The sequence below is a fragment of the Urocitellus parryii genome, chromosome 9, assembly GCF_045843805.1.
Source record: "Urocitellus parryii isolate mUroPar1 chromosome 9, mUroPar1.hap1, whole genome shotgun sequence".
Classification (NCBI taxonomy): Eukaryota; Metazoa; Chordata; class Mammalia; order Rodentia; family Sciuridae; genus Urocitellus; species Urocitellus parryii.
This window is the reverse complement of record NC_135539.1, coordinates 85,022,295-85,046,949: the sequence shown is the minus strand read 5'-3', so window position 1 is coordinate 85,046,949 and position 24,655 is coordinate 85,022,295. Positions and strand designations below refer to the sequence as shown.

General features: G+C 53.7%; 1 protein-coding gene across 5 annotated transcripts in view; it reads right to left on the bottom strand.

The window, feature by feature from the left end:
* Sipa1l2 (signal induced proliferation associated 1 like 2) overlaps window positions 1–24,655 on the bottom strand; it is a 134,873-nt gene that overhangs the window by 73,989 nt on the left and 36,229 nt on the right. For 3 of the 5 annotated variants that reach the window (XM_026412508.2, XM_026412543.2, XM_026412535.2), the window contains exon 2: window positions 542–2,267. In XM_026412508.2, coding sequence (XP_026268293.2) covers window positions 542–2,021 — 1,480 coding nt within the window. In that variant the 5' untranslated portion in view covers window positions 2,022–2,267. Of the gene's footprint in view, window positions 1–541; window positions 2,268–21,967; window positions 22,044–22,123; window positions 22,299–24,655 lie in introns of those variants that run through there. The other 2 variants (XM_026412518.2, XM_026412526.2) reach the window with 2 other exon arrangements.

Genomic DNA, 24,655 nt, shown 5'->3' with positions numbered 1-24,655 from the left:
CCTGTCTATCATGCTAACCCACATGTCCTTTCAACAGGGTCTGGCATGTCCAGTACATAAAGCAACATGGTGGAAGCAAAATACAGGGAAGACAGGAGCGGGAAAAGCCACAGAACTGTCCACGCACAGAACCTGTCAGGGAAGGCTTATTAAAAGGGTGAGGAGTAAGTTCAGTTTGACAGATGTGATGCGCACAGATGGGAAGGGACAGGCAGGGCGAGACAGAGATGGAGTGAGACAGAGAGGCCGAGATAAGACAGAGCAAGACACAGAGCAACAGTCACACAGAGTGACAGAGACAGAGTTACAGAGAGAGAGAGAGACAGACAAGGGGACAGAGAAAGAAGGCACTTCCACACTAGGGATCGTTAATCAGCGAAGGCAGAGCTGGGTTTCCAAAGCAGCAACAAGGACTGAGGCAAGGACGAGCCCAGGCCCAGTGGGCCAGTCTTCCGAACCCTGAGGGACCTGCTCCAATGCAAAGCAGGCCACACTGGCCTAAGGACTCACCCCAGCACACCGCAGCCAGCTGGGCTCCTACCTTTCCCATAGAAGAACTTGCGGTAATAGTAGGCCCCGAGGTCGACATGCTCTATGATGTAGCGCTTGACCTTCTCCCTGTGGACGGGCTGGTTTTCCCGTGGCACCTCCAAGACGGAGACACCTGCATTGGTGCAGTGGGAACTCAGGGAGGACTCAAAGGAGCAGCTCTCACTGGAGCCCAGAGAGGCTGAGCTGGCTCGAGACAGCGCAATGCGCCGGTCGCCCTCTCCGCCCGTCTCGTTTCTGAAGTAAGGGCAGCTGAGAACCAGATCATTGCTCTTCCCATCCCCCTCGTCAGCGTCCAGGTTCTCCTTCGAGTTGAGGTCCTCCTTGCTGCCCAGAGGGGACTCGCAGCCGCCCGCCTGGCCTGCAGGCGCCTGGGTCTGCGAGGCGGCCGAGGCCCCCGTGGTAGTGTTCTTCCGTCTCCCCACGTTGGCCCTGGTAGCCATGGCTTCGTTGATGTTGAACAGGACACTCTGCACGTCATAATGTGCGAAGCACCGCTGGCAGTTCCAAGGGCGGACAACCCTGTCCAGGCGGCCATCTTCCAGGTCAGACACAAACTTGAAGGTCTCATGCTCACTCTTGACGGTCCGCAGCTTCCGAAAGAGGGAGGTTTCCACCGACTCTGATTTCAACCTGCGCTTGAAAGGCTTGTCCCTGTCCCTCCCCACCAGGAGCGCACTGTCCACATAGTCCAATCCTGAGATGCGGATAAATTCTCCCCGAGAAATCTGAGCTGCTGCTTGCAGGCTGGGGGAGATTGCAGAGTCACAGGGAAAAAACTCAGGAAACCCAAGTGGGACCATTGCTTTGGGGTCATAGTTGTCCATGCGATAGCCTCGCAGCATAGCAAAGAAGCTTTCTCCAGAGAGGCCCTGCCTGTCGATGGACGATGTGCTTCCATACTCCCTGTGCAGGGCCGCCCCAGTGTTGGGGTTGACCGCACGCTGGTCCAAGACGTCCTCGGCATCGATGTCACTGATGGTGACATCACTGTTGCTTCTCTGCCTTATGGGGTGCAGCCCTCTTTGGGGAGAATGAACAAAGATGTCTCCGATGGTGTACTTGGCCTCCACCAAGCCCAGGTCAAGCTGCTCCCCCTGCTGCCCCTCGCTCTGGTCACTCTGCCCATTCTGCAGAATGGATGTCACACTCTCGTGGCTGCTCTGAGACCGGCTGTCCCATAGTGTCTTGCAGGGTGGCTCCTTGGGGCAGTCCTTTTTAGGTGGCCACTCAGACACTCTGGCTCTAACACCCATTTTGGGCATGGCTGGGGTACTGCTGGCTGGTCCACCACCACTCTCGCTGGAACTCGAGGCATTCAAGGAAGCAGCAGGTCCCATGTTGCCATTAATGGCTTTAAATTTCCGAGCAAAATAATCATCTGACTGCATGATTCTAGGAGGGCCCGTGAACTGGGAAGGGGCTCTGCCAAGCTTGGGCTTCTCTGCTGGTGGCTGTCTTGGGTCACTCATGTCCAACCTGGTGAGAAGCTGAGCGTCACCAGTAAGACTGCTGTAAACCTACATCCACTGCCATTTGCAACTCTAGAATACAGGCACATAAAGGCCTGGACTATTTTCTCTTCGTCACCAAAAGCAATCAACGTCCTTTGAGTCTAGTTTCTCCAAGCCAACCCACTTCTCGGCTGTTGACAACTCGGTTGCCTCTACTTTTCAACAGCATTCCTCCAGACAGCTGACCAGGGGTATTCTCTTCACCTACGTCAAGATAGGAAACAGACATTAGCATTGATGAAGCTCAGGGTCAACAGGTTCTGTGGTCTGGCTTCTTTCCTTCTGCTCCTGCTTCTGCCCACATCAATTCCCCTGAACTGTCAAAACCTCAGGTCTCCACAGAGCTACTGCCACCTCTCCTCTCTGGAGCACTGTTCCCTGAGAGGGTGGCCAGAAGGCACACACAGAGCCTTCCATGCACTCAAGGGCCTTCCTAGGATGCCTGCAGTCACACGCTCTGGGGCAGACCTAGCATGAATGTGAGAACCAGGCTGTGTAGACACACAGCCCACACTCCACGGTCCTGCAGTACCTGTCAATCCAACAGTGTTCCCCTCTCCCACCATGGCTGACCCACACTCCAGGCCAGCAGCCTTGCCCCTCAGCCCCAGCCATGGTGACATCACACAGCCCAGCCTAACGGCGGCCACCCTGACAGGCTGCGTCGGCTGCAAGAGCAACAGCAGTCATGGGTGCAACATTCCGTGTGGGCCAACACCAGGCACTGGCAAGGCCTTTTCCTACCCACCACTCATGGTCAAATCGCACCTCAGAGACCCCCAAGAGTGGGAGGGGTCCTTAGGGATTTGGCATTTCAGAATAAGTTTCCTATGTCCCACAATCGTTTTGTCAAACGTGCTGGATAAAACAAAAGACACCTGCAAGTCGTTAACTCTGTGGCTGACCTGGCAGAAACAATGTGATCAACTCTTCTTTGAAAATGTTTTTCTTCTCATTTATTCTGTCTCTGATGAGACAAAATATTGATAGGTATTTTATATTTTCCCAGCACACGTATGACGGTCTAATTCAGAAGAGAAACTCTACCTCTTCTGAAAACAGCAAAGCTAAGAAAGATGTGATCAAACCCGTTTCCCTTGCCTCTCCAAGTGTGAGGAACGCTGCAGTTCAGCTGGAAGCCAAGACCCCCGACGCCCAGTGGTGGGTGGACCAGGACAGCAGCCCTCCCCTCGGTAGGAAAGTGTCAGTGTGGGCGTGACCCACGCTGTTTCACAGCAGGGGCCTGGAATCGTGTAGACACACAGCCCACACTCCCATGCGGAGCATCCAGGCTGACGCAGGGTGACGGAATTTCCTACACAGTGCAGCCATTATGAGATGCATCCCTGGAAATGGAGACAGTGACAACACAGGAACAAGAGAACAGCCCTCCGTCTTCTGGAGCATGTCTGATTCACTGGGCTCAGATTCCACAGAGCCTACCAACTCTGCTGTCCAACTCAAGGTGGACCACAGACCTAGCATGAATGTGAGAACCAGGAACTCCAAGAGAACACTCTAGGACCCTGGATTTGGCTGTGGCACCACAAGCACAGGCAACATCAAGAAGCAACTGTAACTGGACTTCATAAAAATCAAACCTTGGCGGTCAGCAGAGTTGAGTGAGAAGGCAGGAGGGGTTGGCACTGGTGAGCCGTGTGAAACTAAGGCCTCAGCGGGAGCCATACCGCGTGCCCCCACGCTCATACCAGGCCCTGCTGGCACCCGCAGAGCAGCCCTGTGGTGCTGGACACCGGGAAGGCTGCCTGGGTGGTCACATCCGGCCATGTAGCCCATCGACACACCCCCAACACAGGTCTCCTTGACCTCAAGACTCTCCCCACCTCTGAACTGTAGCACGGAGCATGCAGGCTGTGACTCATGGAACGAATCTATCCTAACTGGGAGTGCCACACACAAGTTCTACAACCGTGATTTATACCCATGAACACAAGAGGCATGATGGGTAGCCTCCGATACATGGTCCCACAGCGGTGTATGCCCAGACCCACACCCCACAGCCAGACCCATGCGGCACACCTTGGGCCCTCTGGTCCCAGGCAGAAGAAAGAGCTCCCCAAAGGGTTCAAAGGGCCCCAAGCCAGGCGCCAATGGAAAGCACACCAGCACCTGGGAACACAGGAATAGGAGCCTCCAAAGCTGCCATTTAGTGTCTGTGAGCCTCTCCGCTTAACCCAGTCTCCCTCCTGAGTGTCTGGCTTCAGCTCAAACTACATCAACATTTCCATTATAAATCTGTTTTCACATTTTCCTGGTTTGATTGAAAAACATGTTAGTATGAAACACAAGCATAAGTTTGAATTTTAATGCTCTTTATCGGCAAAACGGTTTTTCTACAAAATCAAAACGTCAGGAAGCAAGTCTGAGAAAAACAAAGCTTCTGTAGAAAATTCTTCAGATATACATTTTATATCCTCGGTTCTCAAGCACAATTTGTTCTCTATTTAGGTCAGTTACTGTCCACCTGAAGGACTGGCATTCACCTTGCACCTCGGTCCCACATCACTGCAGGGTCTTCTCCAGGTGTTCGTCCACGCATTACGCCTCATGGAGAGGAACTCTGCATGAGCCTTCCTCCAGAAAGTTCCTCGTGATGCGTGCATTATAAATGTTGAAAAGCAGCAAAGAATTCCTACCAGTAACTAGGGCTGCTGATTTTATATACATTGAACAGAACCTTGAGATGCTCCACAGAAAAGAGATTCAGTGTCCCATCAAAATTACAAACGTTGACATTTCAAGGGACTTTCTCCTGAGGAGCAGGTTCTGCAGCCAGGCAGGACAGAATTCACAGAAGCAAAGGGCCACACTGGGGACTAACCTGGTGAGACAACCTCCAGACCCTCGGTTGGTCAGAGTCAAGAAGAGCAGGGAAGCTGCTCCAAGAGAGTGAGGGCCAAGATAAGCCAGTGTTGCCTACAAAGCCATGCCCCTGTGACCTAAGACTGCCCTGCACTTCCCCAAGTCTCTCTCCATCACCACACAGCTTCTCCTCTGTGGCCACCAGGCAAAACATTCTTCCCAACATCTCATATGCTGATGTTGCTCAGATATAAAACACGGTGAGGAAAGCTGGAGAGAATCTAATTTAACCCAGGAGCTCAGGGACAACCTTGGCCACACTCTCGCTGCAAGGGCAAAATGACAGCTCCCAGGCTCTTGGACTACTGCCATGGGTGCTACTTTCCTCTCACCTCTTCAGACATCAATCACAGAGCCTAGGAACTGAAAGCAGGCTTGGGGCAAACAGGCCCAGAGACTGCTCAGAGCTCCATCATACGTCTCCAAGAGGACCAGTCGGGGGTGGCTGCGCCAAGTCAGTGTGACCCTGTGATGTGGCCTGACGGCCTGACCTGGGTCTCTGTCCTCTCTGCAAACTAGAGATCATCATGGGACCCACCTGTCAGGCCACAAGGCCCAGTGAGATGGCATCTGGGAGCATCCTCTGGGAACTGTGCCTGCCTCCAGCTGAGACATTGGAGCCCACCTGTTGTTTACTCACTGACTGGAGATGTCTTCAATGTCAAGAGCAGGTAGGTGTGGCCCTACTGGCAAAATAGCACTGTTCTGAGTCTCCCAGAAAAGTTCTCGACCCTACGGTGACCTCTTGAGCCAAGTGACTTCAGGCAGCAGCAGTCGCAACCACGCCCACCTGAACACTGGCCAGACTGCAAGGCACAGAGGGGGTCCTCCACAGAAACCTGCCACAAGATACTGGTCTCAAGGCCATGGAAAAGGAAGACCCAGGCATGTGGGTGTGGGGGAGGGCCAAGACCAAGCGTAGAGGCCTCTTTACCCTGCCAACACACACTTCCTTCTCAACATGGCGGGGCAGTAACGGACTTGGAAAGGACAACATGGCAATGTCTGCTCCTGTGAAAGTGTCTTTCTGCCTGGGCACTGAGCATACCACCCTGCTGGGCACCCACTCCCCTCCCAGGGGCTCATGTCACCATCATGTTCTCCTGCCTGCCCCAGTTCCCAAAAGCAGAGAGTGGAAGTGAGGACCCCATCTTCTGGTTTCAAATCCCCCAAGAGAAGCCACATGGGACCCTCGCCACCCAGGAGCTGTGACTGTGGGGACTCCTGCTGTGCACAGCCTGAAGCCCCACGGGCTTCCCATCCCAGTACAGACACACATAACCTAGAGGACAGGCAGCTTTCAGCAACTCTGGGGCCTCAAGAGAATGTGTTTTGAGTCGAGTGCTCCAATTCTCCTAACTTAGAGGACAGGCTGGGAACTATTTCTCGGAGATGTTTGGGACAGACTCATTTATGTGCTCTACACACAGCGCTGCAGTCTGGACCCTGACTGCCTCGAGGCCCTCACGCTCATGGCGCGATCCCTAGTGAGACATGACTGGGAGGCGGGCCTGCGGGACAGCTGCCACTCACTGGGGCATGCCCTCGCCTCCTGGGGCCTACCGGGCAGTGACCCAAGTGGTTCTGCTCTACCACATGCTCCCCCAAAGCAGCAGAGCCAACCGACCACAGATGGAACCTCTAAACACAGGACCCAAGATAAGCATCTTTTCTTCACAAGTTGATTACTGCAGGCATGTATAATAGGAACTGTAAGCTGACTAACCGACCTTAGATACTAAAGTCACCCAGTAGAACCTTCCACCTACAAGCAGAGCTGCATCTATGCCAAGGCGTGATGTCCACCTCTCAAGAACTACTCAAGGAGATCCAATCATATGATATGCTGCATAGAAAACACTTATTTGCAGAAGTTCTCAAATATTTGGTACATAATCATCACAGAATGGCCTTCACACTTGCACATCTGATCCTCCTGGGTCCTTTCAACCCTTCCCACATCTTCCATTTCCCTCTACCACAGAAGAGAATGCAAACTCCTCAGCCCAGCAAGCAGGGCCCTGCAATGCCTGACCCCAGCCTTTCGAACTGTCCAAGAAACCAGGCCCTGAGCTAAAGGAAGTGAGTTAGGCAAACAGAAAGCGTCTGCCCCATGTGTGCTGCAGCAACATCCTTAGTCCTAGCAGTCTCTGTCTTCATCCTTGGGCCCAGCTGAGCCCACCAGGACCTTGTGTCCCCTCCATTCTGGGTGTTCCTCCCTAACCGTCTGCTGAGGCTATGAATGGACGGTGCCTGGTTTGTACACACTGGTAGTTGCACATGACAAAAATCAGGCTTTGCTGCCTAGTAATTCCCTGACTCAGAAAATCAGCTAAGTATTTCAAGAATCTGCAAGAAGCTATTTCTGGTAAACTTTGTCAGCATGTGCTCCTCCACAGCCTCAGGCTGTGCTAGCAGAGGTGCTCTGAGCATCTCTGTCCCCTCCGAACATCCCTGCCTTTTAAAGGACAGCCTGTGCCCATGCTGACCAGTGAAAGCCTCTGAGCTCACACTTCACCTGGCTCAGCCCCGCTGGCAAGAGGACCGTGAGTCTGCCCAGGCGCACAGCATTTCAGTGACTCTCCAGAAGGCCTGCTGCGTGACGCGGCAGGATCAGCACTGTAGAGGACTGCATCCCGATCACATGCACAGCCCGGTCTCCACAGGCAAAAGGAAAGCAAGCCCAGAATGCCTGGGGCATCCTCGCTCTGCTCCACCTCAATCACAGCACTCTGAAGTGGGTGGTACAGGCCACCTGCCCACAGACCAGCACCAAGAGGCCCCAGACACCTGTGAACAGGAAGCCTGTAACACACTGCAGCTTCATCTCCACACCTCTCCAGGAGAGAGGCCATAGAGCAGGTGGACAGCCACAGGCAGCAAAGCAGCCATCCAGGCTGGAGCAGATCCCAGAGCACATCCCCATCTCCAGAGGCCTCAGGCCCACTGGCCTTTACCAGACGGCTCAGCACCTCCGCAGGCAGAGTCTCAGGGGTGCCTTGCAGGACATGCAGGATGCAGCATCCACAGGGACAGTGGCTTCGAGCTAACTCCTGGCTTCTTACTGCATACACTTTGTATTTGCTCTCACCGTCTGAGGCCAGACTCTGGACTAAAGTACATGACAGGAACATCACGGGGCTCCATGAGTCTACATCCCCCAAAGCTGCAGCAGCTTGGTTTGCTGGCTACACCAGTGGTCCACGCATGCAGCACAGTGGTGAGCAGGATGAACTGCATGCAACCAGATGGCACTCCAGCCCCAGGAGCCAGTGTCCGTCCTTCCTCCCAGGCCAGACCAGGGAACAGAGAGGCTCTCCTTCACTGTCATCTGCAGCTGGATACACACAGCATCCAGTTTCCCAGCCCAAACGTAATCACCTCGCTGTCTGGAGCTGAGCAGCAGTGGGGTTACACTGCTGTGATTTTCAGTCACTGTATTGGTGGCTTCCTTCCCTGACAATATGTAAAGATCTTCTGTTCAAATAAGTCACAGCTTTCTCTGGGCACTGCAGAGCTGCTGGACACACTTCAAAAAGTGAGTTACACACAGACTGAGGCATGGTTCTGTCCCTCCCTTCTCCAGTGTCACTGAGGTATGCACCATCAACAACTGAGCTGCGGTGACTCTGAGGCTAGGGATACACCCATCACAAAACAGAAAGCCATTTCCTGCTCTCAGAAGCAACCACAGAGCACAACCAGGCATTGGGGCATTCACAGCTGGGCAGCAGGGGCACTGCCAGTCCAGGGGACTCACTTCTCACATGCTTACCCCAACCCCACAAGCAGAACTTCACAATGCAGTCGTTTTCAAAGACATTAGTGAACTTCAGAGCACACAAATTAGACAAGGAGTGACAAGATGTTGCCTGTATGCTCACAGCCTGTCTCTGAAAGGACACGAGACACAAGCCACACCATAGGGCAAGGGTGGGAGAACCGTTCCCTGAGCAGCCTCTGGACAATGGGAACACATTTCTCTAAGTGAAGAGAACTCTTTTCTTCTCCCCACCAAATCACACCAGAATTTTATATGCGGAACACACAGCTGAATTACACAACAGTCGGAGAGAGATGTGTCCCCCGGTCACTTCTGGGAGAGCTCACCCGTTAGTCTATTTTCTGTTACCATAATGCAATACCTGAGGCTGGGTCAGTGATTAAGAAAAATGACCACCACCAGCCTCAGAAAGCTCACACACCTCCAGGCCACAAGTCCCTCGGATCAGCCTGGTCCTCCATGAGCCTGGGGAAAGGGTGCTAGGCCAAGAGACGCCTCCAGCATACTTGTGATGCAGCTGAGTGATGAAGGCAGGCACATTTCAGTGATGGCAGGAGCTCCCTTTTCTGGGACATGAACAGAGGCAGGTGCTGCCTGAAACCCCGGGGGCTGAGGCACAAACCAGAGGAGAACCTGGGCCTTCTAAGTCACACAGGAACAACAAGCAGAACTAGGCTGCTTCTCCCTTGCCTGTACCTGGTCCCTGTGTGTCCCCACCACCTCTGTGTGTGACAGTCCTGTGCAGGGAGGAAGAACGGGTTCTCACGTAGGGTGTCTCAAAGGAGGCAGCTATGCCAGGAATGTCCTCTTCCTCCCTGTGCAGAAGTGGAGACCCATGTTGGGATGGCTGAAAGGGGCCAGGCGCGTAGTTACCTACAAGACGGAGCGCAGAATCTACCTCAACTCCAGCTATCCACACCCACCTGGGTATTTTTGTTGTTGCTGCATGAAATATGTATTAATAATGCCACTTCATCAGTTTACCAAATGGCATCTTGCTGTATTTAAAGGAGAGTGTTCATTACTCAAAGGACCATCTGTCTAAGAGCTCGACAGACGATTCAAGGAGCCGCCATCTATTGGAGGGTGCATGGCTGCATTCTATCATGTCGAAATTTACACCTCTCAGTGTTTTAAATATGCACTTTCTTATCCAGCCACCCACTATAAGCTAGACTTCATTACTGTGCCTTTTTTGGTATTTTTATCTTCTTTTTCGTCAAATCAGTATAGAAATTTCAATATGAGGGTAGCTTAACCCATGCACAGAGGACTGCCAACCTCAAGGGCCAGTGGCCACTGCCTCTCTCACAGGAAACAAACCTGGTAGCAGCAGTGCCATCAACCAGGAAAGTAGCCAGATGGATCACACAGAGCAGGAAGCATTTGAAAAGCAGTGCATCTGCCTTTCTGAGCATCAGTCACCGCTGTGGCTGCCATGGTCAGGGCAGCAGCAGCACCTTGCTGTGTGTCACCCGACCACTGTACTGGGCAGAGCACAGACCAGCAGCCACCTCTGCTGGGGAGGAGACAACCCAAGAAGACTCAACAGATGCACAGCTTGAGCAAAAACACTAAGACCTCTTCCCAAGCGGTCATTTAAAAGATTCAAGAAGCTTTTAAGGTGGACAAGGGTGGACAATGCGGTCAGGGTGCCTCTGGGCAACTCATCAGGTGTGGCGCGTAGAGCAAGCTCAGGGGAGGGTCATCTAGAGGCAGTGGCTGAGTGAGGAGCCTGCAGGACTGGCAGGAAGGTGAAGATGACAGGATTCAGGTCCAGGACTAACAGGCACTCCAGAGACACTCCAGCCACAGCATGCAGGCCCATCTGTGCTCTTATACCCCCCAGGGGGAGAGGATCCAGGGCAGGGGGCACCAAACGCATCTAAGCAATAGGAGCTGAGGAGCAAGCAGCACTCGCACAAACCCGTGGGAACTGCAGGGTCGAGAGAAGGCCAGAGGAGAGAGAGAAGATGGGTGTGGCTGAGCCCCCTGCTCCAGTGACCAGAAAGAGTCTCGCTGCGAAGGCAATTGTCCATCAAGGAGCTAGGCCGTAAGAGCCAGGCACAGGGACTCTGCCTTCACCTTGAGAGTGCCAGTCACAGCCCAGAGCCTAACGGGGTGAGCCCTGACTAGATGTAGCTTTCGCTGACAGCGGCAGAAAGGCCCACCCACAGCCCTATCAGGCAGCCCATGCTTTCTCGACTATGACGTGTAAAGCTGAAACCGAGACAGGGGCCCTGGCCGAGGTACTCAGGGTGAGCACTCTGCATTTGCCGAATCACAGGTGCCAGAGCCAGGGAGGGATCAGAGCAGATAGCATGAGGGCACGGGATGGGACCAGGGCATGGGACGGGACCAGGGCACCGTAGCCGGCTGCGCCCTGCCTCTTGCTACCTGTGTGACTGCCCAGACTGCCCAAGGGTACAGGCAGCCAGGGCTAGGGCGCAGCTTACGTGCTCCCTCTCCTCGCACATGTCCCAGCAGACCTGCCAGGTCCCTGTCCACTGTGAAGCCCACGCAGGAAGTGCCTTCAAGTCTGTGGGCCTGCATTCCTTTTAGTCAGACAATGCGTTCAAGTCACCATGCACTAGAGAGACCACTGAGTGACTGGCCAGTTTCCTAAATGACACAGAACTTTTAAATGAATCATTATTCCACATTATTCCTGATTAAGAGGGACAGAACTCAGGCTCTGACAGCCCCGCTCAGGCCTTCCTAAAGCCCACAGGCAACCAGCAGCAAGGGGAGGAAGAGGCAGCACACGCTGCTTCCCATTCCATCTGCAGGAGTTTCCTCCAAAATTAAGAACAAAAATGGATAAATTCAATTTTAAACTTCTACCTTGACTTCTGGTCTGTCCCTGCGAAAGACATGTGATAGGCACTTGTGCCACTCAAGTGCAGCCACCAGTGGAGGCCAGGAAAGGATTGAGGGGGAGGAACGTGCAGTCAGTGCCCCACCCAGGGAAGTGAGGCCCAAACCCCAGGCCCTGGACAAACGCCCCAGCACCACAGTGAGTGGTCACACAGGCACCGCGCCAGAGGGGCACTGAGGAACAAAACACTTGGAGTCCTATTTTTAACAACACTTTTATCCAGCCTATCAAATACCAGAGCCTTCAAAAAGAGAACTCTTTCCACAACACGTCCCTCAAAACAGCACCCTTTGTTCCTTCTCAGAACGCTACAGATTTCCTTCCAATAGCTTCTGCAAGGCGCCAGACTAGGGAGGGAGGCACAGGCCATCCTCCCAGAGGTGGCCTTCTGCATTGCACGCACCCCGTGCCACCAGACATGGGTGGTGCTTCTTCTAGGAGCTGGTCTGTAGCAGCCGCTGGGTGAGCACCTGTCTTCACAGCTGCTGGCGCTGGCCACTTGGGTGGGCTCAAAAAGGTCAATTATTTTTATTAAAATAACAACATGGAAATGCTTTCCAAGAGTGAGTTTCCAAGTGAAGGAGTCTGCACACCAAGCACCTGCGTCTGTAGTTAGCAGAATTCAACCTGCTTCTCTCTGTGAAGCATTTGGCTTGCTTCCTGATAATAACTGTCCATGGAATAGAAGTAAAACCAGAAGCCAAGTCAGCTAAATATGGACATTACTCGTTCAGTTCTAGAAGAGGCTTACACTTAAAAATAGTTACAACCCAAACACCTGAAAGGCTCATCTTGGCAGGGGACACCTTGAGGACAAGGGACACCTCCACCTAACAAGCCCCCAGCTGCGTCACTCCTACGCCCAGGAGAAAAGAGAAAACTGTTCCAGACTCACCACCCCCTCCCTGGTAAGCTGAGGCCAGGGAAGAAAGGCCAAGTCTGCCCTCTTTGCCATGCTTGCCCTCCCTGAGGCCAGCCTGGAGCGGGAACCCCGCGGTGATGGCATCGGCTCCCACTGCAGCCCACGGCCTAGTTCTTATCAGCAGTGCCCAAGACAGACCTTGAACAGACAGGAACAGAGCCTAAACCACTCTGCCACACGCAGGCACTCACCAAAATGCCAGGAGTAGCCAGAAAAGCAGACAGTGGGTCAGAATTCACCTTTCCAGTCCCTGACAAAGCCTGACAGCCTGATGTCACCTGGCAGTCAGCATGCATCACAGCAAAGACCTGGTCTCCAGAGCCACTCCACAGAAACACCAGCCGAGTACAAAGAGAGCCCACTCAGTGCAGCTGAGGACAAGGGCAGGAATACAGGGTTCTGGGAAGTGCCCAGAACCACTCCTGCACAAAGCCAGCTTGCACCCTGTCCATCACAGGAAGCCACGCCGAGGGCAAGAAGGATCCATCACAGGCCTTCACCACCATGCTGGCCCCAGGTCCTCAGATGGCATCCCGAAGTAAGGACGGCCACCTTCACAGAAGACAACCCACAGCTAAGGACCACGGCAGCCTGGTCAGGATTGCCCTGGGAAGACCCCAGCAGGTCCTCAGTGGGTGTGGCCAGAGGCACCCCAAGGCCAACCCAGGAAAACCAGGAAGCACTCAGGACTCCTCTCCTCTTGGCATGCCAGGTTTCTGGTGGCCACTGCTGCTAAAGGTAAAGGGAACCAGATCATCACCACATGCACATTTTTAAAGAAAGGGTTCAAAAAACCCTTCTTCTTACCCCACTTCAGTGACAAGATGGTCAAGTGCATTTCTGCAGCCCAGGTACCACATGTGCAGATGTGCTCCTTCCTGCGCTACGAACATGAAGGACAGCACCCCACAGCTCAGAACCACCAGTCAGGTCGGCCTGTTGTCCAGGAGAAGCCAAGCTGCTTCCAACAGCAGGACAGTCTTTCAACCTGTGCCTTGAAAAAGTAGGCATCTTCTCTCGCCACAGATGAAAACCTAAACCAGGTCAGCGAGCCCTGGGGCAGACTTCACCTTGGCAAGAAGGCAGGACAGCTCACCCAAAGTTACAGAATAGGACTCTTAAAAACTCACTTCATTTCCCTCAAACTTTTAGACCTAGATACTATGTCTCACTGAGCACAGGACTGAGGAAACCAGTGGGCCAAGAGACTGAAGGCCACTGAAGAGCCCCTGGGCGGCAGCTAGAGTGAAGAGAAGGGAGGCAGCAGAGATCCCGCAACCAGCATGGGCAATGCACCTGCACCCCCCCCGCAGGGGACTCACAAGCATTCATGAGGGCAGAGCAGCCACACTGCAGCTGCCACCGCAGGTGCTAGCAAGTCCCCTCTGGGGAAGGAGGGAGCATCTGCGAGGCTGGCCTCATGTCCACCACCAGACACGGGAGGTAAGGTGTGCAAGGTAGTGGCAGGACAGAGAGAGCACCACGTGCCTTTCCCGGGTGAGCACCCCTGAGGCTCGTTCTACCAGCACATGGCTGCAGCATCCTGACTGACCAGAGGCCAAGGCTCCAAGCGCCTGAAGTCACGTCACATCCAGCTGGGGCAGGTACTCAGCATGTCTCAGTGTCTCCCATGCGTTTCCTTCTACCCTATCATATCACTCTCTCTCCTACCCAGCACACCAGGCCCTACCACTCCATTCCCACCCCACTGAACCATGGCCAGGCACTAACTCCCATTCCCCAAGAGCACCTGCCATCCAGTGGTATCCTCCACGATCTCACGGATTCAGGAAGCTGCAGTCTTGCCTTTTGTATTCTGGCAGACCCCACCCAACATTACACTTACAACATGGCATCTGTCCTACCTGTCCTGCAGGGCTGAGGGTCTAGGAATCAGGTACGCCTCCTCCATGCTCTGCCCTCTCACTCTAACAGGGAACCTGGCCCATGAAGAAACAACACCCTGCCAGCAAGCCAGATGCCCCGTGCCAGTCCAAGACATAGTCAGATCAGCAGGAGACAGAAACATCGTAAATCTAAATGACACAGAACTTTTAAATGAATCATTATTCCACATCAGCAAAGCAGTGTTGGTACAGAGAAGCAGCCAAAACAAAGAATCCACCTTCCTGGAAACAGTGGCAAGCCCCTGCCCGCTCGACAGAACCCCACCCAGGACGCCAGCTGCCATGAGCCTTTATCTGAGGCAAACTCCCCAGGGGACTGGGAAATAGAGAAAAGGATCCTCTGGCCCCTGGACTTCAACTCCAAAGAGCAAGAATTCCCAGGCCTGAGAGCTACTACCTGATCAGCCACCGCATGACTAGGGGAGGAGTGTGGGACAGGCAGTAGGCACACTGGCCACATGGAAAAAGAACCCAAGTGGATTGGAGTCTGTCCTCCAGAGGGGAGGAATCCTTGGCCACTGCATGGGCAGTGCAGGCCTGAGTCCAACTGCTCCATTTCTCTCTTCCTTGCTCTGATGGCAGACCTCGCCTGACCTTCAGGGAGACAATGTGGGGCTGAGAGGAGGTCAGATCTCAGATCATGATGGCCACGTCCATTGTTGTAAATTACTAACCTGTTAGTAGTTGGGTCAATGAGTGTGGTTAACTTGAGAGGGTTGAGATGGACCCATCCTCAGAGCACTGAGAAGAAAACCATCTTTTCCCAAACACCAAACAAGGACTCTCACCAGGAGTCTTAGGAAGAGGCGGTTTCTGCCGGCTGACCACCTCCTGGATGGTCATCCCTGGGTACACTTCTTCACACCCATGGGGGTCAGGCCTTATGATGGCAGTTACCTTTGATCAATGGTGGTTTCTACCAAACAGAAGAACAGTCAATTCAACAAGACTCTTCATCCCAGTCAAACCACCTCTTACCTCTCAGGGTGGAACTGCTGCAGAAACAGCTTGGTTTCCAGCCTAAACTAATGCTACTTTTGTAAGGCTGAGGCTAATTCCTGCAAAATTTAATTTGCAAAAACCAGCCCAAGGCTACCATGATATACAATTCACTTGATGTGTTAATTTCACACTCTAGAGTCCTCATCCACTGGCAGGTGGGTGATCACAATTATGCGAAGCAGAAGAGTATCTGGATTTACCCAAGGAGCCCAGACTCAGCCCCAGCAGCCTGAGCCAACAGTTTCACTCTGCAGAACTCAGCCACAAGGCACTAGCGAATCTTTCCTTCCACATCTTCATACAGAAGGGAAGCTCAATGTGGGTAAATACTAGCAAAAATGTCCGCATTCCCAGCTAGACCTAGTAAACCTGGAGTGCTCAGGGCTCCAGAGCAGACACCAAACCTGGGAGCATCGAGGGCAACCCTCTTGCACCCAGGTCCGTTCTTGACAAGAACGCTGTCAGCTTCTGCAAAACAAAAAAGCCGCATGTTCTAACACAGAGAATGCTGTTGACGAAGAACATGGGCTACTGAGTTGCACCAGGCTGGAGTTCCTCAGGAGCACACACCTACATGCACACAAAGCACAGTGGTGACTTCGTAATCCATGCACAGGGACACAGGAGAGGTGAGGAGGACGTTCCCAGTGCTGTCCTCCTCCTGAGTGCTGGTAGTGGCAGTGACTGCTTCCTTTCCACTCAAATGCTACACACCCAAGGTGCACTGATTCTCACAGGTTCACGCAGCAGCAGCTGGCCACACACTAGGTGAGGCTCTGTGTCCACACTGACCAGTCGCCTGCTCCACTGCTGCCCAGGCTCCACAGGCCAGTCAGTGTGGACACAGGGGACCAGGAATGCCTGTCAGGGAAACCAGAGCCACAGTTCAGGAGAGCAACCCCCACGCCTCAGTGGGAAACTTCTAGAAAACTCCCCCCTGCTGGCCGAGCTGTCTGTTCTTGATTTCTACTCCCTAATTTGTCAGCTCTACTACACAAAATTGTAGGACTTTAGGGGCCAAAAAAAGTCCACAAGTATGTGGACCCAGGGCATATACAGCTGTTGGCCACATCTTCCTTGACAGCAAAGAAATTTAGTTCACGTTCAAAAAAAAAAATAAGTTCTGTCCAAGACACTGGTGGCTGCCTGGTGGCCAGGCCCATCTTTCTGTCCTCAGACTGTCACACACATCCAAACTCCCAGCTCCCAGCCCCACAGCAGGAATTAGTCAGAGATCCTCAACCTGGCTATTAGCAGCTTCTTTAATCAAATAATACCTTGCAAAGAAGCGGCTCCACCCTGGGGATCGAATACACCACGGCTCTTAATAAAGCCCCTGGGACACACAGTTTAACCCAGTCCTCATCTTTGTACCATGGTTCTCCAAGTTGTTATTCATCACTGATCTCTTTTAAAAGGCTGAACTCCATAGACATACTGTTCAATCTTCTGGGGAAGGAAGGAGCGGCCTACCGGCCATCTTGAAAGGCAGGAGAATATCCACTGTCACCTGTTTCTACCAGCCCTGGGATGGGGCCAGAAGCCTCGTCTTCAGGAGACTCTGTCGAGACAAGCAACACAGTGACCCAGCCCTGAGCCATGTCAGCAACACCTGTGTGGATGAACTGCTTACAGGGGACCAGGACCACAGCAGATACCACTGATGCATAAGCACCAAGAAGTAAAACCTGCGGAACAAAGAAACAAAGCTACCCCATTAGAGATAATGGATTCCATAGCCTAGACTTTTATAAAGAAAAAAGTAAACAAAAAACTACAGGGCCTTAAGCTAGAATACAGACAGACATAAAAGAGCCTTTTTGAAAGCAGGACACATTAATCAAGTACCTTCCATGTCCCCAACAGACTGTGACTCCATTCACTGGTTCACTTGGAGGAAGGCCACCACCTCTGAAGTGACGGGGAGGGTTCCAGGACCACCATGTCCCTCCTGATTCTCTTCCCAACCCCATAAGCATCTATCCTGGCAGAACATAGATAAATCCAGGAAGCCAGCCTTCAATTATCTAAACAATCTACGCACATCTATGGTCACTATGCTATCAGCAGAGGCACTCAGACGGACCAGCTGTTCTGATATGGGCCTGTGCCTCTGAGGAGACACACTCACACCCCGCCAGCTCACAGGGCTAACCACAACACCCACAGACAGCAGCACACGACCAACACACAGAAGCCCAACCTGGAGGCCAAACCGCCTTTTAACTGGGAGTGGGATGAGTGAACACAGACCACGGTTTCCTCCTGCCACTGTCACAGGGAGACACATAGCTCCCTTGGGATGATGGTCTAGCCCACACCTGACCCCTGCCAAATCAACATTTGGTCAGAAGAGGGGACCCGGGGAAGATATGGGGAGGGCCCAGGACCTGTCAACACAGGCCTCAGGAGACTGACTTCTGACACAAGGGTTGGAAGCCACTAACCCTCTCCATGGCAGGCCAGGAAGCCCACAACTCACAGCACCCACTGCGCTAGCTTCTCTGAGAGGGCCTGAGAGGCATAACAGACTAGCTAGTGTCCAGGCAGAGCAGTAAACTCACAGAGCCAGAAGGTAAAGGGCAGTGGAAACATCATGAGGAGAAATGGGAAGCTTTCTTGACCCAAATGCAGTCAGGAAAAGCTCAATATTGCCGGACTGTCCTCACTGAGGGGCACCAGGACATGCGCAGGAAAGACCAGTAGGAGGAGGAGTTACGGACCTTAGGGGTCCATCCCACAGCATTGGCTTGGACCCACCAAGCATTGCTACAGAGAAGCTTTGCCTGGCTATCGGCCCAGAGAGAAATCAGTATGGGAGTTATTTGCATGAGGACACATAATTTCGAGGTCAAGGCCCCACAGCACTGACCCTAATATACTGCTTACTACAGCACCCTAATGAGGGAAGTGCCTGAATGGGAGAGAGGATCATGGACAATAGCCACTTGCTCCATGGACACCAGAGAGGAATTTCCCAGGGCAATCATGGGAACACCACATGCCTTCACCCTGAAGGACTGGCACAAGTTTCTGAGAAGGGATTAGACCAGCAAGATCTGCCTGCCTTCTGAAACAAACAAATTAAAGTGCTGGCATTCTCTATCCACCATCAGACCCAAGCGAGGAGATCCCATGTGCAGAGACCCTGCCAGTGGGAGGCAGGGGAGATCCAGGGTGCAGAGACCCTGCCAGGCACAAGGCAGAGGGAATCCTGGGTGCAGAGACCCTACCAGGCGGGAGACAGAGGGGATCCCCAGTGCAGAGACCCTGCCAGGCGGGAGGCAGACTGAGACAGGACAGCACTTCACACGCTCACTTTCTGGGCAGCACCACCAACTACGCATATTTTAGCACATTCTAAAAGGAAAAGGAGAAGAAACAAGATTTGCAACTTAATAAACACCTGCAAAGGGTGCTGGAGGAGAGCTGTGCAGATACCTGGCACTGCCTGTCAGACTGCCAAACTTCTGCATGTTAAAGCCATTCAGGTGCTTTCTAAAGAAGAACAATTCCTACACGCCTGAACTGTGAGGGGAGTGCCTGCCTCTGAGTCAGACAGGACAGTGGCTTCAGAGGGCCCAGCAGCCTCTCCACAAGCCTACCTATGGCAGCGCCTACTAACAGGGCCTAGGGCAGGGGTCACAGGGAGGAGTGCGCCTGCGTGGAGGAGGAAGAGGGAAGGGGCCAGGCCTGCTCTCAGATGGAGCGCCACTCCTGGGCTTCCCCACTGGCCCCCTAGATGCATCCTTTGACACACAGCGAGCCATGTTGGCCCTTACAGGAAAATGGGGAGCCAATGCACACTCCACATGCCCAGGGCCAGTGGTAAGAGACCCTCCTCCCTGAACAGAGTGATAACTGAACCATAAGTACCCAGGATGGCCTCTGGTGCCATCACTGATGCCAGATTCACTGGAGGCACAGGAAATGCAGGTATCAGAAGCTCCACTTTTAGTTCAGTTTGTAAATCTCAGGCATTGGTATTTTCAAAAGCTTACTGGGTGTGCAGCTGGGGCTGAAAACTGCCTAAAAGATCAAAGGCCTTCGAGCAACTCGGATGGACTGCCCAGGCCAGGGAAGCAGAAGAACAAAGCCAGCAGGGAGTGGGTCAGCATAGGCGTGGCCCGCCTGCTGGGCTGCCAGGAGGCCCAAAGTCCCCCTGGCCACTGAGCCTTCTGAGTGGCCCAACTCAGTCCCACAAGGCTGAGCTGATTGGCTCCTCACTTCAGAAACCAAGCTGCACAGAACCACCAAGTCATGATAGGCAGCCCGAGACACAGGCCATCCAGGGAACTAGAGAATGAAAGCTGAACTGTAAACTCCTACACCCCTAATTCTAATTTAGCATTCACCTTTTCTCTTCTCAATATATTTATTTTAAAAACAGAGAGAGAGAATCTTGCCTTGAGTTTTTATTGAGGAGACAGGTCAAAAAGCCAAGATGGGAGAATAAATACTCATAAGATCTGATGCAGTTCAGTGGATTCTTCAGATAAAACAAGGAGGCCAGAGGACTGCAAAAGCATCACCTCAGGAAGCATGTGGCAGGTCATCACTGCCACATGGCACGGGCAGGTTGGGTGATTGCCCACAGCACCAAGGCTGGCAACAGAAGACCTGGGTGGCAAACCCACTGCCACCCAACTTTGGGCTCCTCCATGAAATTGCACCCCATCCCCTAGCCCACCTGCAAGAGCTGTAGGGACATAGGAGCTGGCGCAGGGGGGCAAAGCACCGGAGGCTCAGATCTACTTCCTCGGCCAGAGATGCAGCCTAGCACACCTCTGCAACCTGGACAGCCCTCCATGTCTGGTGGCTCAAGTGCCCTGCATCCCCCAGCAGGGAGACAGCAGAAGAGCACCTTTAGATGGAAGGAAGGTCGCCTGAGATGTGGCCCAGGAAGCCGGTGAGCTAGTGTCATCGCTGTTCAGCGTGAAGACCCAAAGACTCTCATCAGAGGACAGCCAAGACAGGACCCTACTATGCTGCACATGCAGACTCTTTACTCCTCTCCAAATAAACAGTCCTTCAAATGGGCAAAGGTCAGGCCTTTGTTTTACTGTGCCTCCAGGTGTGCAGGGGACCAAATCACCCATGATCCCACAACCCAGGGGCAGGAGGAGCGTACGGGTCCCTCCTCTCAGCCTGCACTAGACATGCCCCTAACTACCTCGGAGGAGAGCTCTGGTGGAGCCAAAGCCCCTGTCTAACTAGTGAATCAAAGTCTCAATGCTACAGAGCTGCTGCTCACCAACACCTCCTCTGTGAAACCTCCGGCTGACACTTCCTCCAGACAGAGATGTTTAATACAGACAATTGACTCAAAGAAAGCAACTTGCAGAAGCACCGTCTGTCTGTGCACCGGCCTGCTGATCAGACTGGGGCGCTCAAGGCAGTGCAGCTGGAACTGTGCAATCTCCAACACCAGCACCATGAAGACCTGTGTGAAGTTTCAGAGGTTTCAGGGTTAGTAACGAGAAGCCAGATGCTGCAACTGTCACGTCAGCCCCACATTCCTCTCAGCAATCATGCAGAGCCACCGAAGCAGGAGGGAGCTGAGCCGGGAAGTCGTAGCACCCAACACTCAGGACAAGGATGCTGAGAAGCCGGGTGGTTCCAAGCAGTCCTAGGAATGACAAATGCATGAATAGCTGCCTGTGAGAACAGAGTAGGCTCCCATGGCAGTACAGCGTGTGCCCGAGTCCTTGAGCACATGCAGGTCTACATGCCCGGGCACACTTCTCCCCAAGGACAATGTGTGGGTGCTGGGCAGCATGAGTCAAACTGTATACAGCCTTCTCTTTGGTCCTCCCCAAAGCTGCCTGCAGAAAGCCCACCCAGTCCTAAGACACCTATAGAACAATCCTAAGTGCGTGACTTGGCACCGGGTGGAGCCCGAGCCCCTGCCCCTGCCGCCATGTCACTTCTAAGTCTCTCTTAAGCAGTGCTACTGTGAGGTCCAGCTGCCTCAGGCTCCCAGAGTCCATTACAGGGACAGAAAGTGAACCAGTGCTACCAGGACCGGGGAGGGGCTGGGGAGCCATCTGCCACCACAGAATGTCCGTTCTACAAGGATGGTGTGGCACACTCACCACCGTGTCAACAGAAACAGCATAGCAGTGTTCATCTGGGAGTCCCCAACACTGCCACCTACTGCAATCCAGAAAGGAGGTAGCCCTGGATATACACGTCCTGGCCCCAACCTCTCTTCCTGTCGCCACTCAGGCAGCACACGCCTGTAGTGGCCATCCACCCAGCAAGGGCTCACTGTCTGTTTCCTGGACTTCAGCTGCCAGGACAGAGGCACCATGTGCTCATGACAGCCCCTGCCCAAGGACAGGCCAGGGCACCAGGCACTGCAAGACAGGAGCTGCCTGGGCAGCCTCAGGAGAGAGGCAACCAAGCTGGGCCTGCCAGTCGTTAAAAGAGAACCACCATGGTCCTCAAAGCACGAGGACTCAGCTCTGAGTCCCTGCTTCTCCCCAAGAGAAGCTTCTGTCCTCCCTACTTCACACACTGGCATACCACAAACCCTCCTGTGAGTCCCAAGTCAGTCCTGAGCACTCTCCCTCCTGCGCAGTGGGTCTGCTGACTGCTGTCTGACGTGGTGCTCCCGGGATGGACCTGCTGCAAAGTCCCTGTATGATGGACAAGGTCTGTGAAGCCACTGTTCCTGCCTACCATACGGCAAACGTCCTGCAAATAACCCGGTCCACCCGACAACCGGCTGCTCTTGTCTGCTGGTAGGAGAGGAAGGCTCGGTTCTCCAGCAGCAGCAGGCCCTGGAGCTTGGTTTCACTTCTTCCTGGGCAGGTGGTGCTCCGAGGCTCTGGCTGTTGCACTTTACAGTGCTTGCCTTAAGAGAGGGAAAGCGAGTTTTAGCAAATCTTCTCAAACAACCTCCCCCGTGCATGAACTGCGAGGCACACCTGGGGGCAGGAGGTCCCCATCCTGGGTCTGCACTGCGGCAGCTCTTCACACCCCAAGGAAGCTCCTTGAGGAAACCAGGTGTGCACACAGGTCTGGCCCACCTCCATTCCAACAAGTTCTCAGCTGCTCTCCAAGTGGAGGCAGCTCTGGGAAAGTGCAGGGGACACCGTCTTCCCTCTGAGAGGAACGAAAACATCCCCACTAGTTGCTCCTTCCTCAATTGGTGAGCTGGGCTTCCTGTTATTCAGGGCAAGCAGCACCAACGGAAGGCTCTATCTGTTTGGAGGTTTTTGTTTGTTTGTTGGTACCAGGGATTAAACTCAGGAGCACTCGGCCACTGAGCCACATCCCCAGCTCTATTTTGTATTTTATTTAGAGATAGCGTCTCACTGAGCTGCTAAGTACCTTGCTGTTGCTCACGCTGGCTTTGAACTTGTGATTCTCCTATCTCAGCCTCCCAAGCTGCTGGGATTACAGGTGTGCGCCACTGTGCCCGGCTGGGTATATTTTTTATTTTATAAATTTCAAAATAGTGAGATTCCCAAGAGTGAGGTCAGAAGTACTGATTCGTTCCTTGTTCCTGTTTGTGGCCCTGTGAACTGTGGCAAACCCCACCCCATCCTGACAGACAGCTGAGGCCAGAGGTAGCAGCAGCGCCCAGGCATGTTCTCCAGGCCCACAGCTGGATGCCACCACGGGCCCAGGGCCCCCGGAGACACTCCAGAATATGAAGGAACCTTCCTTACTGAAGTTGAGGTTCATACCCGGGAGGGACTTATTGGGTCCTGGGGAGTTGGGAGACCAAGTCAGACTATGCGATTCACTCCCAGAAATGCACTCTGGATGCCAGGGCATTGTCAAGGGCACAACATTCAACACACTGACCACTCACCCCACAGTCACCAACAGCTGCAGACACTCAGCACAAACCAGGGCCTCTTTCCCATAGCACAGGCGGTCACCAACCAAGGCCCAGGCCTCTGCAAGCCTCTCCTTCGTGGCACTCCCCTCTGTGCACCCTAGCCCTCTCTGCCCAAGTGGCCTCGGGACCTGGCCCAGGTCTGAGGTCCAACTGGGTGTCACCGTGCTCAGTTCTCAGGAAGACCTGACACAGGTTTCCGAAGGAGTGTGGTGGGGAGAAGGGGCACGAGGGCTGGTTCCTGAGCAGGACAGGGTAGGGCATGAGGGCTAGTCAGGAAGGAGGACAGGGCGAGGGCTGGTTCCCAGGGACAGAATGCAAGGACAGGGAGCACAGTCAGCCTCCTCTGCTGCCAGCGCCAGTTATTGCCTCCAGGAGGGACCAGATGGCTGAAGCACAGGGAACTGCCGACCCCCTGCCTGTGTGTCCAGAAGCCAGGCACAGTGCACTCCCACAGAGCCTAAGCCCCTCCAGCCTCCACTTACTTCACCCCCGCCCCTGGCCACAGCTTACCAGGTGAAGTCGCAGGGCACTCCTGCCAGCAGTGAAGGGAACACACCTGCAGGGGCTCCTGCTTGCCCGACCCACCTCCTACTCCTTGTACTCGGGAGGGACTTCTGAGTCCTGGGGGGTTGGGAGACCAAGATTACACCAGGAGCTCCCAGAACCCCAGATGCTGGCATCCCTCCCAGCCTCGACGGCCCTCACCACCTGCCAAGCCTCCTCCAACACCCAGGGAGAGCCGGTAAAGAGATTCTGGGATGAGATGGCCCACTCTCCACTGCTTCCAGAACACTGCCAACCTCTCCCTCCCCACCCCTGCAGCACTGTTCCAATGTGTGTCTGCAGGTGTAACTGAGGTAATGGTGGACCAGGCCCTCGCTGGGCAGTGGATGGCATGCAGGTGAGCTCCTGCATGCACCTTCACCTTCCTCCAGAAACTCACTGCAACAGCTCTCCTCTGAATTTTTAGGAGTAAATAACTAAATCATCATCCTCCTGGGATGGCCTAGATGCTCCCTGAACTTGTGAGAGTATCTGGCTCTTTCAGTGTTTCCCACAAACAAGACAGATACAGAAGCCTGTGGGAGAACTGATGTGTTCCTGCTCCACTCCAGCTGATGAGCTCTGCCTTTCAGTGTCTGCAGAGCCCGTACTTCCAGGCACAACAACCAAGGTGCATGCCCTCTCCAGCCTTCTGCAACTCTGCCTGGCTCTGTCCCGCTCTCTTGTTCTCACGCTGGCTGAGGCAGGGGTGGAGCAGCCAGGGCCTAGACATGCGTGGTGAACACTCCTCCTTCCACCCGATGGTGAAACATTACAAATACTGGCACCATCTAGCAATGGGAAGCAGGAACAATCTC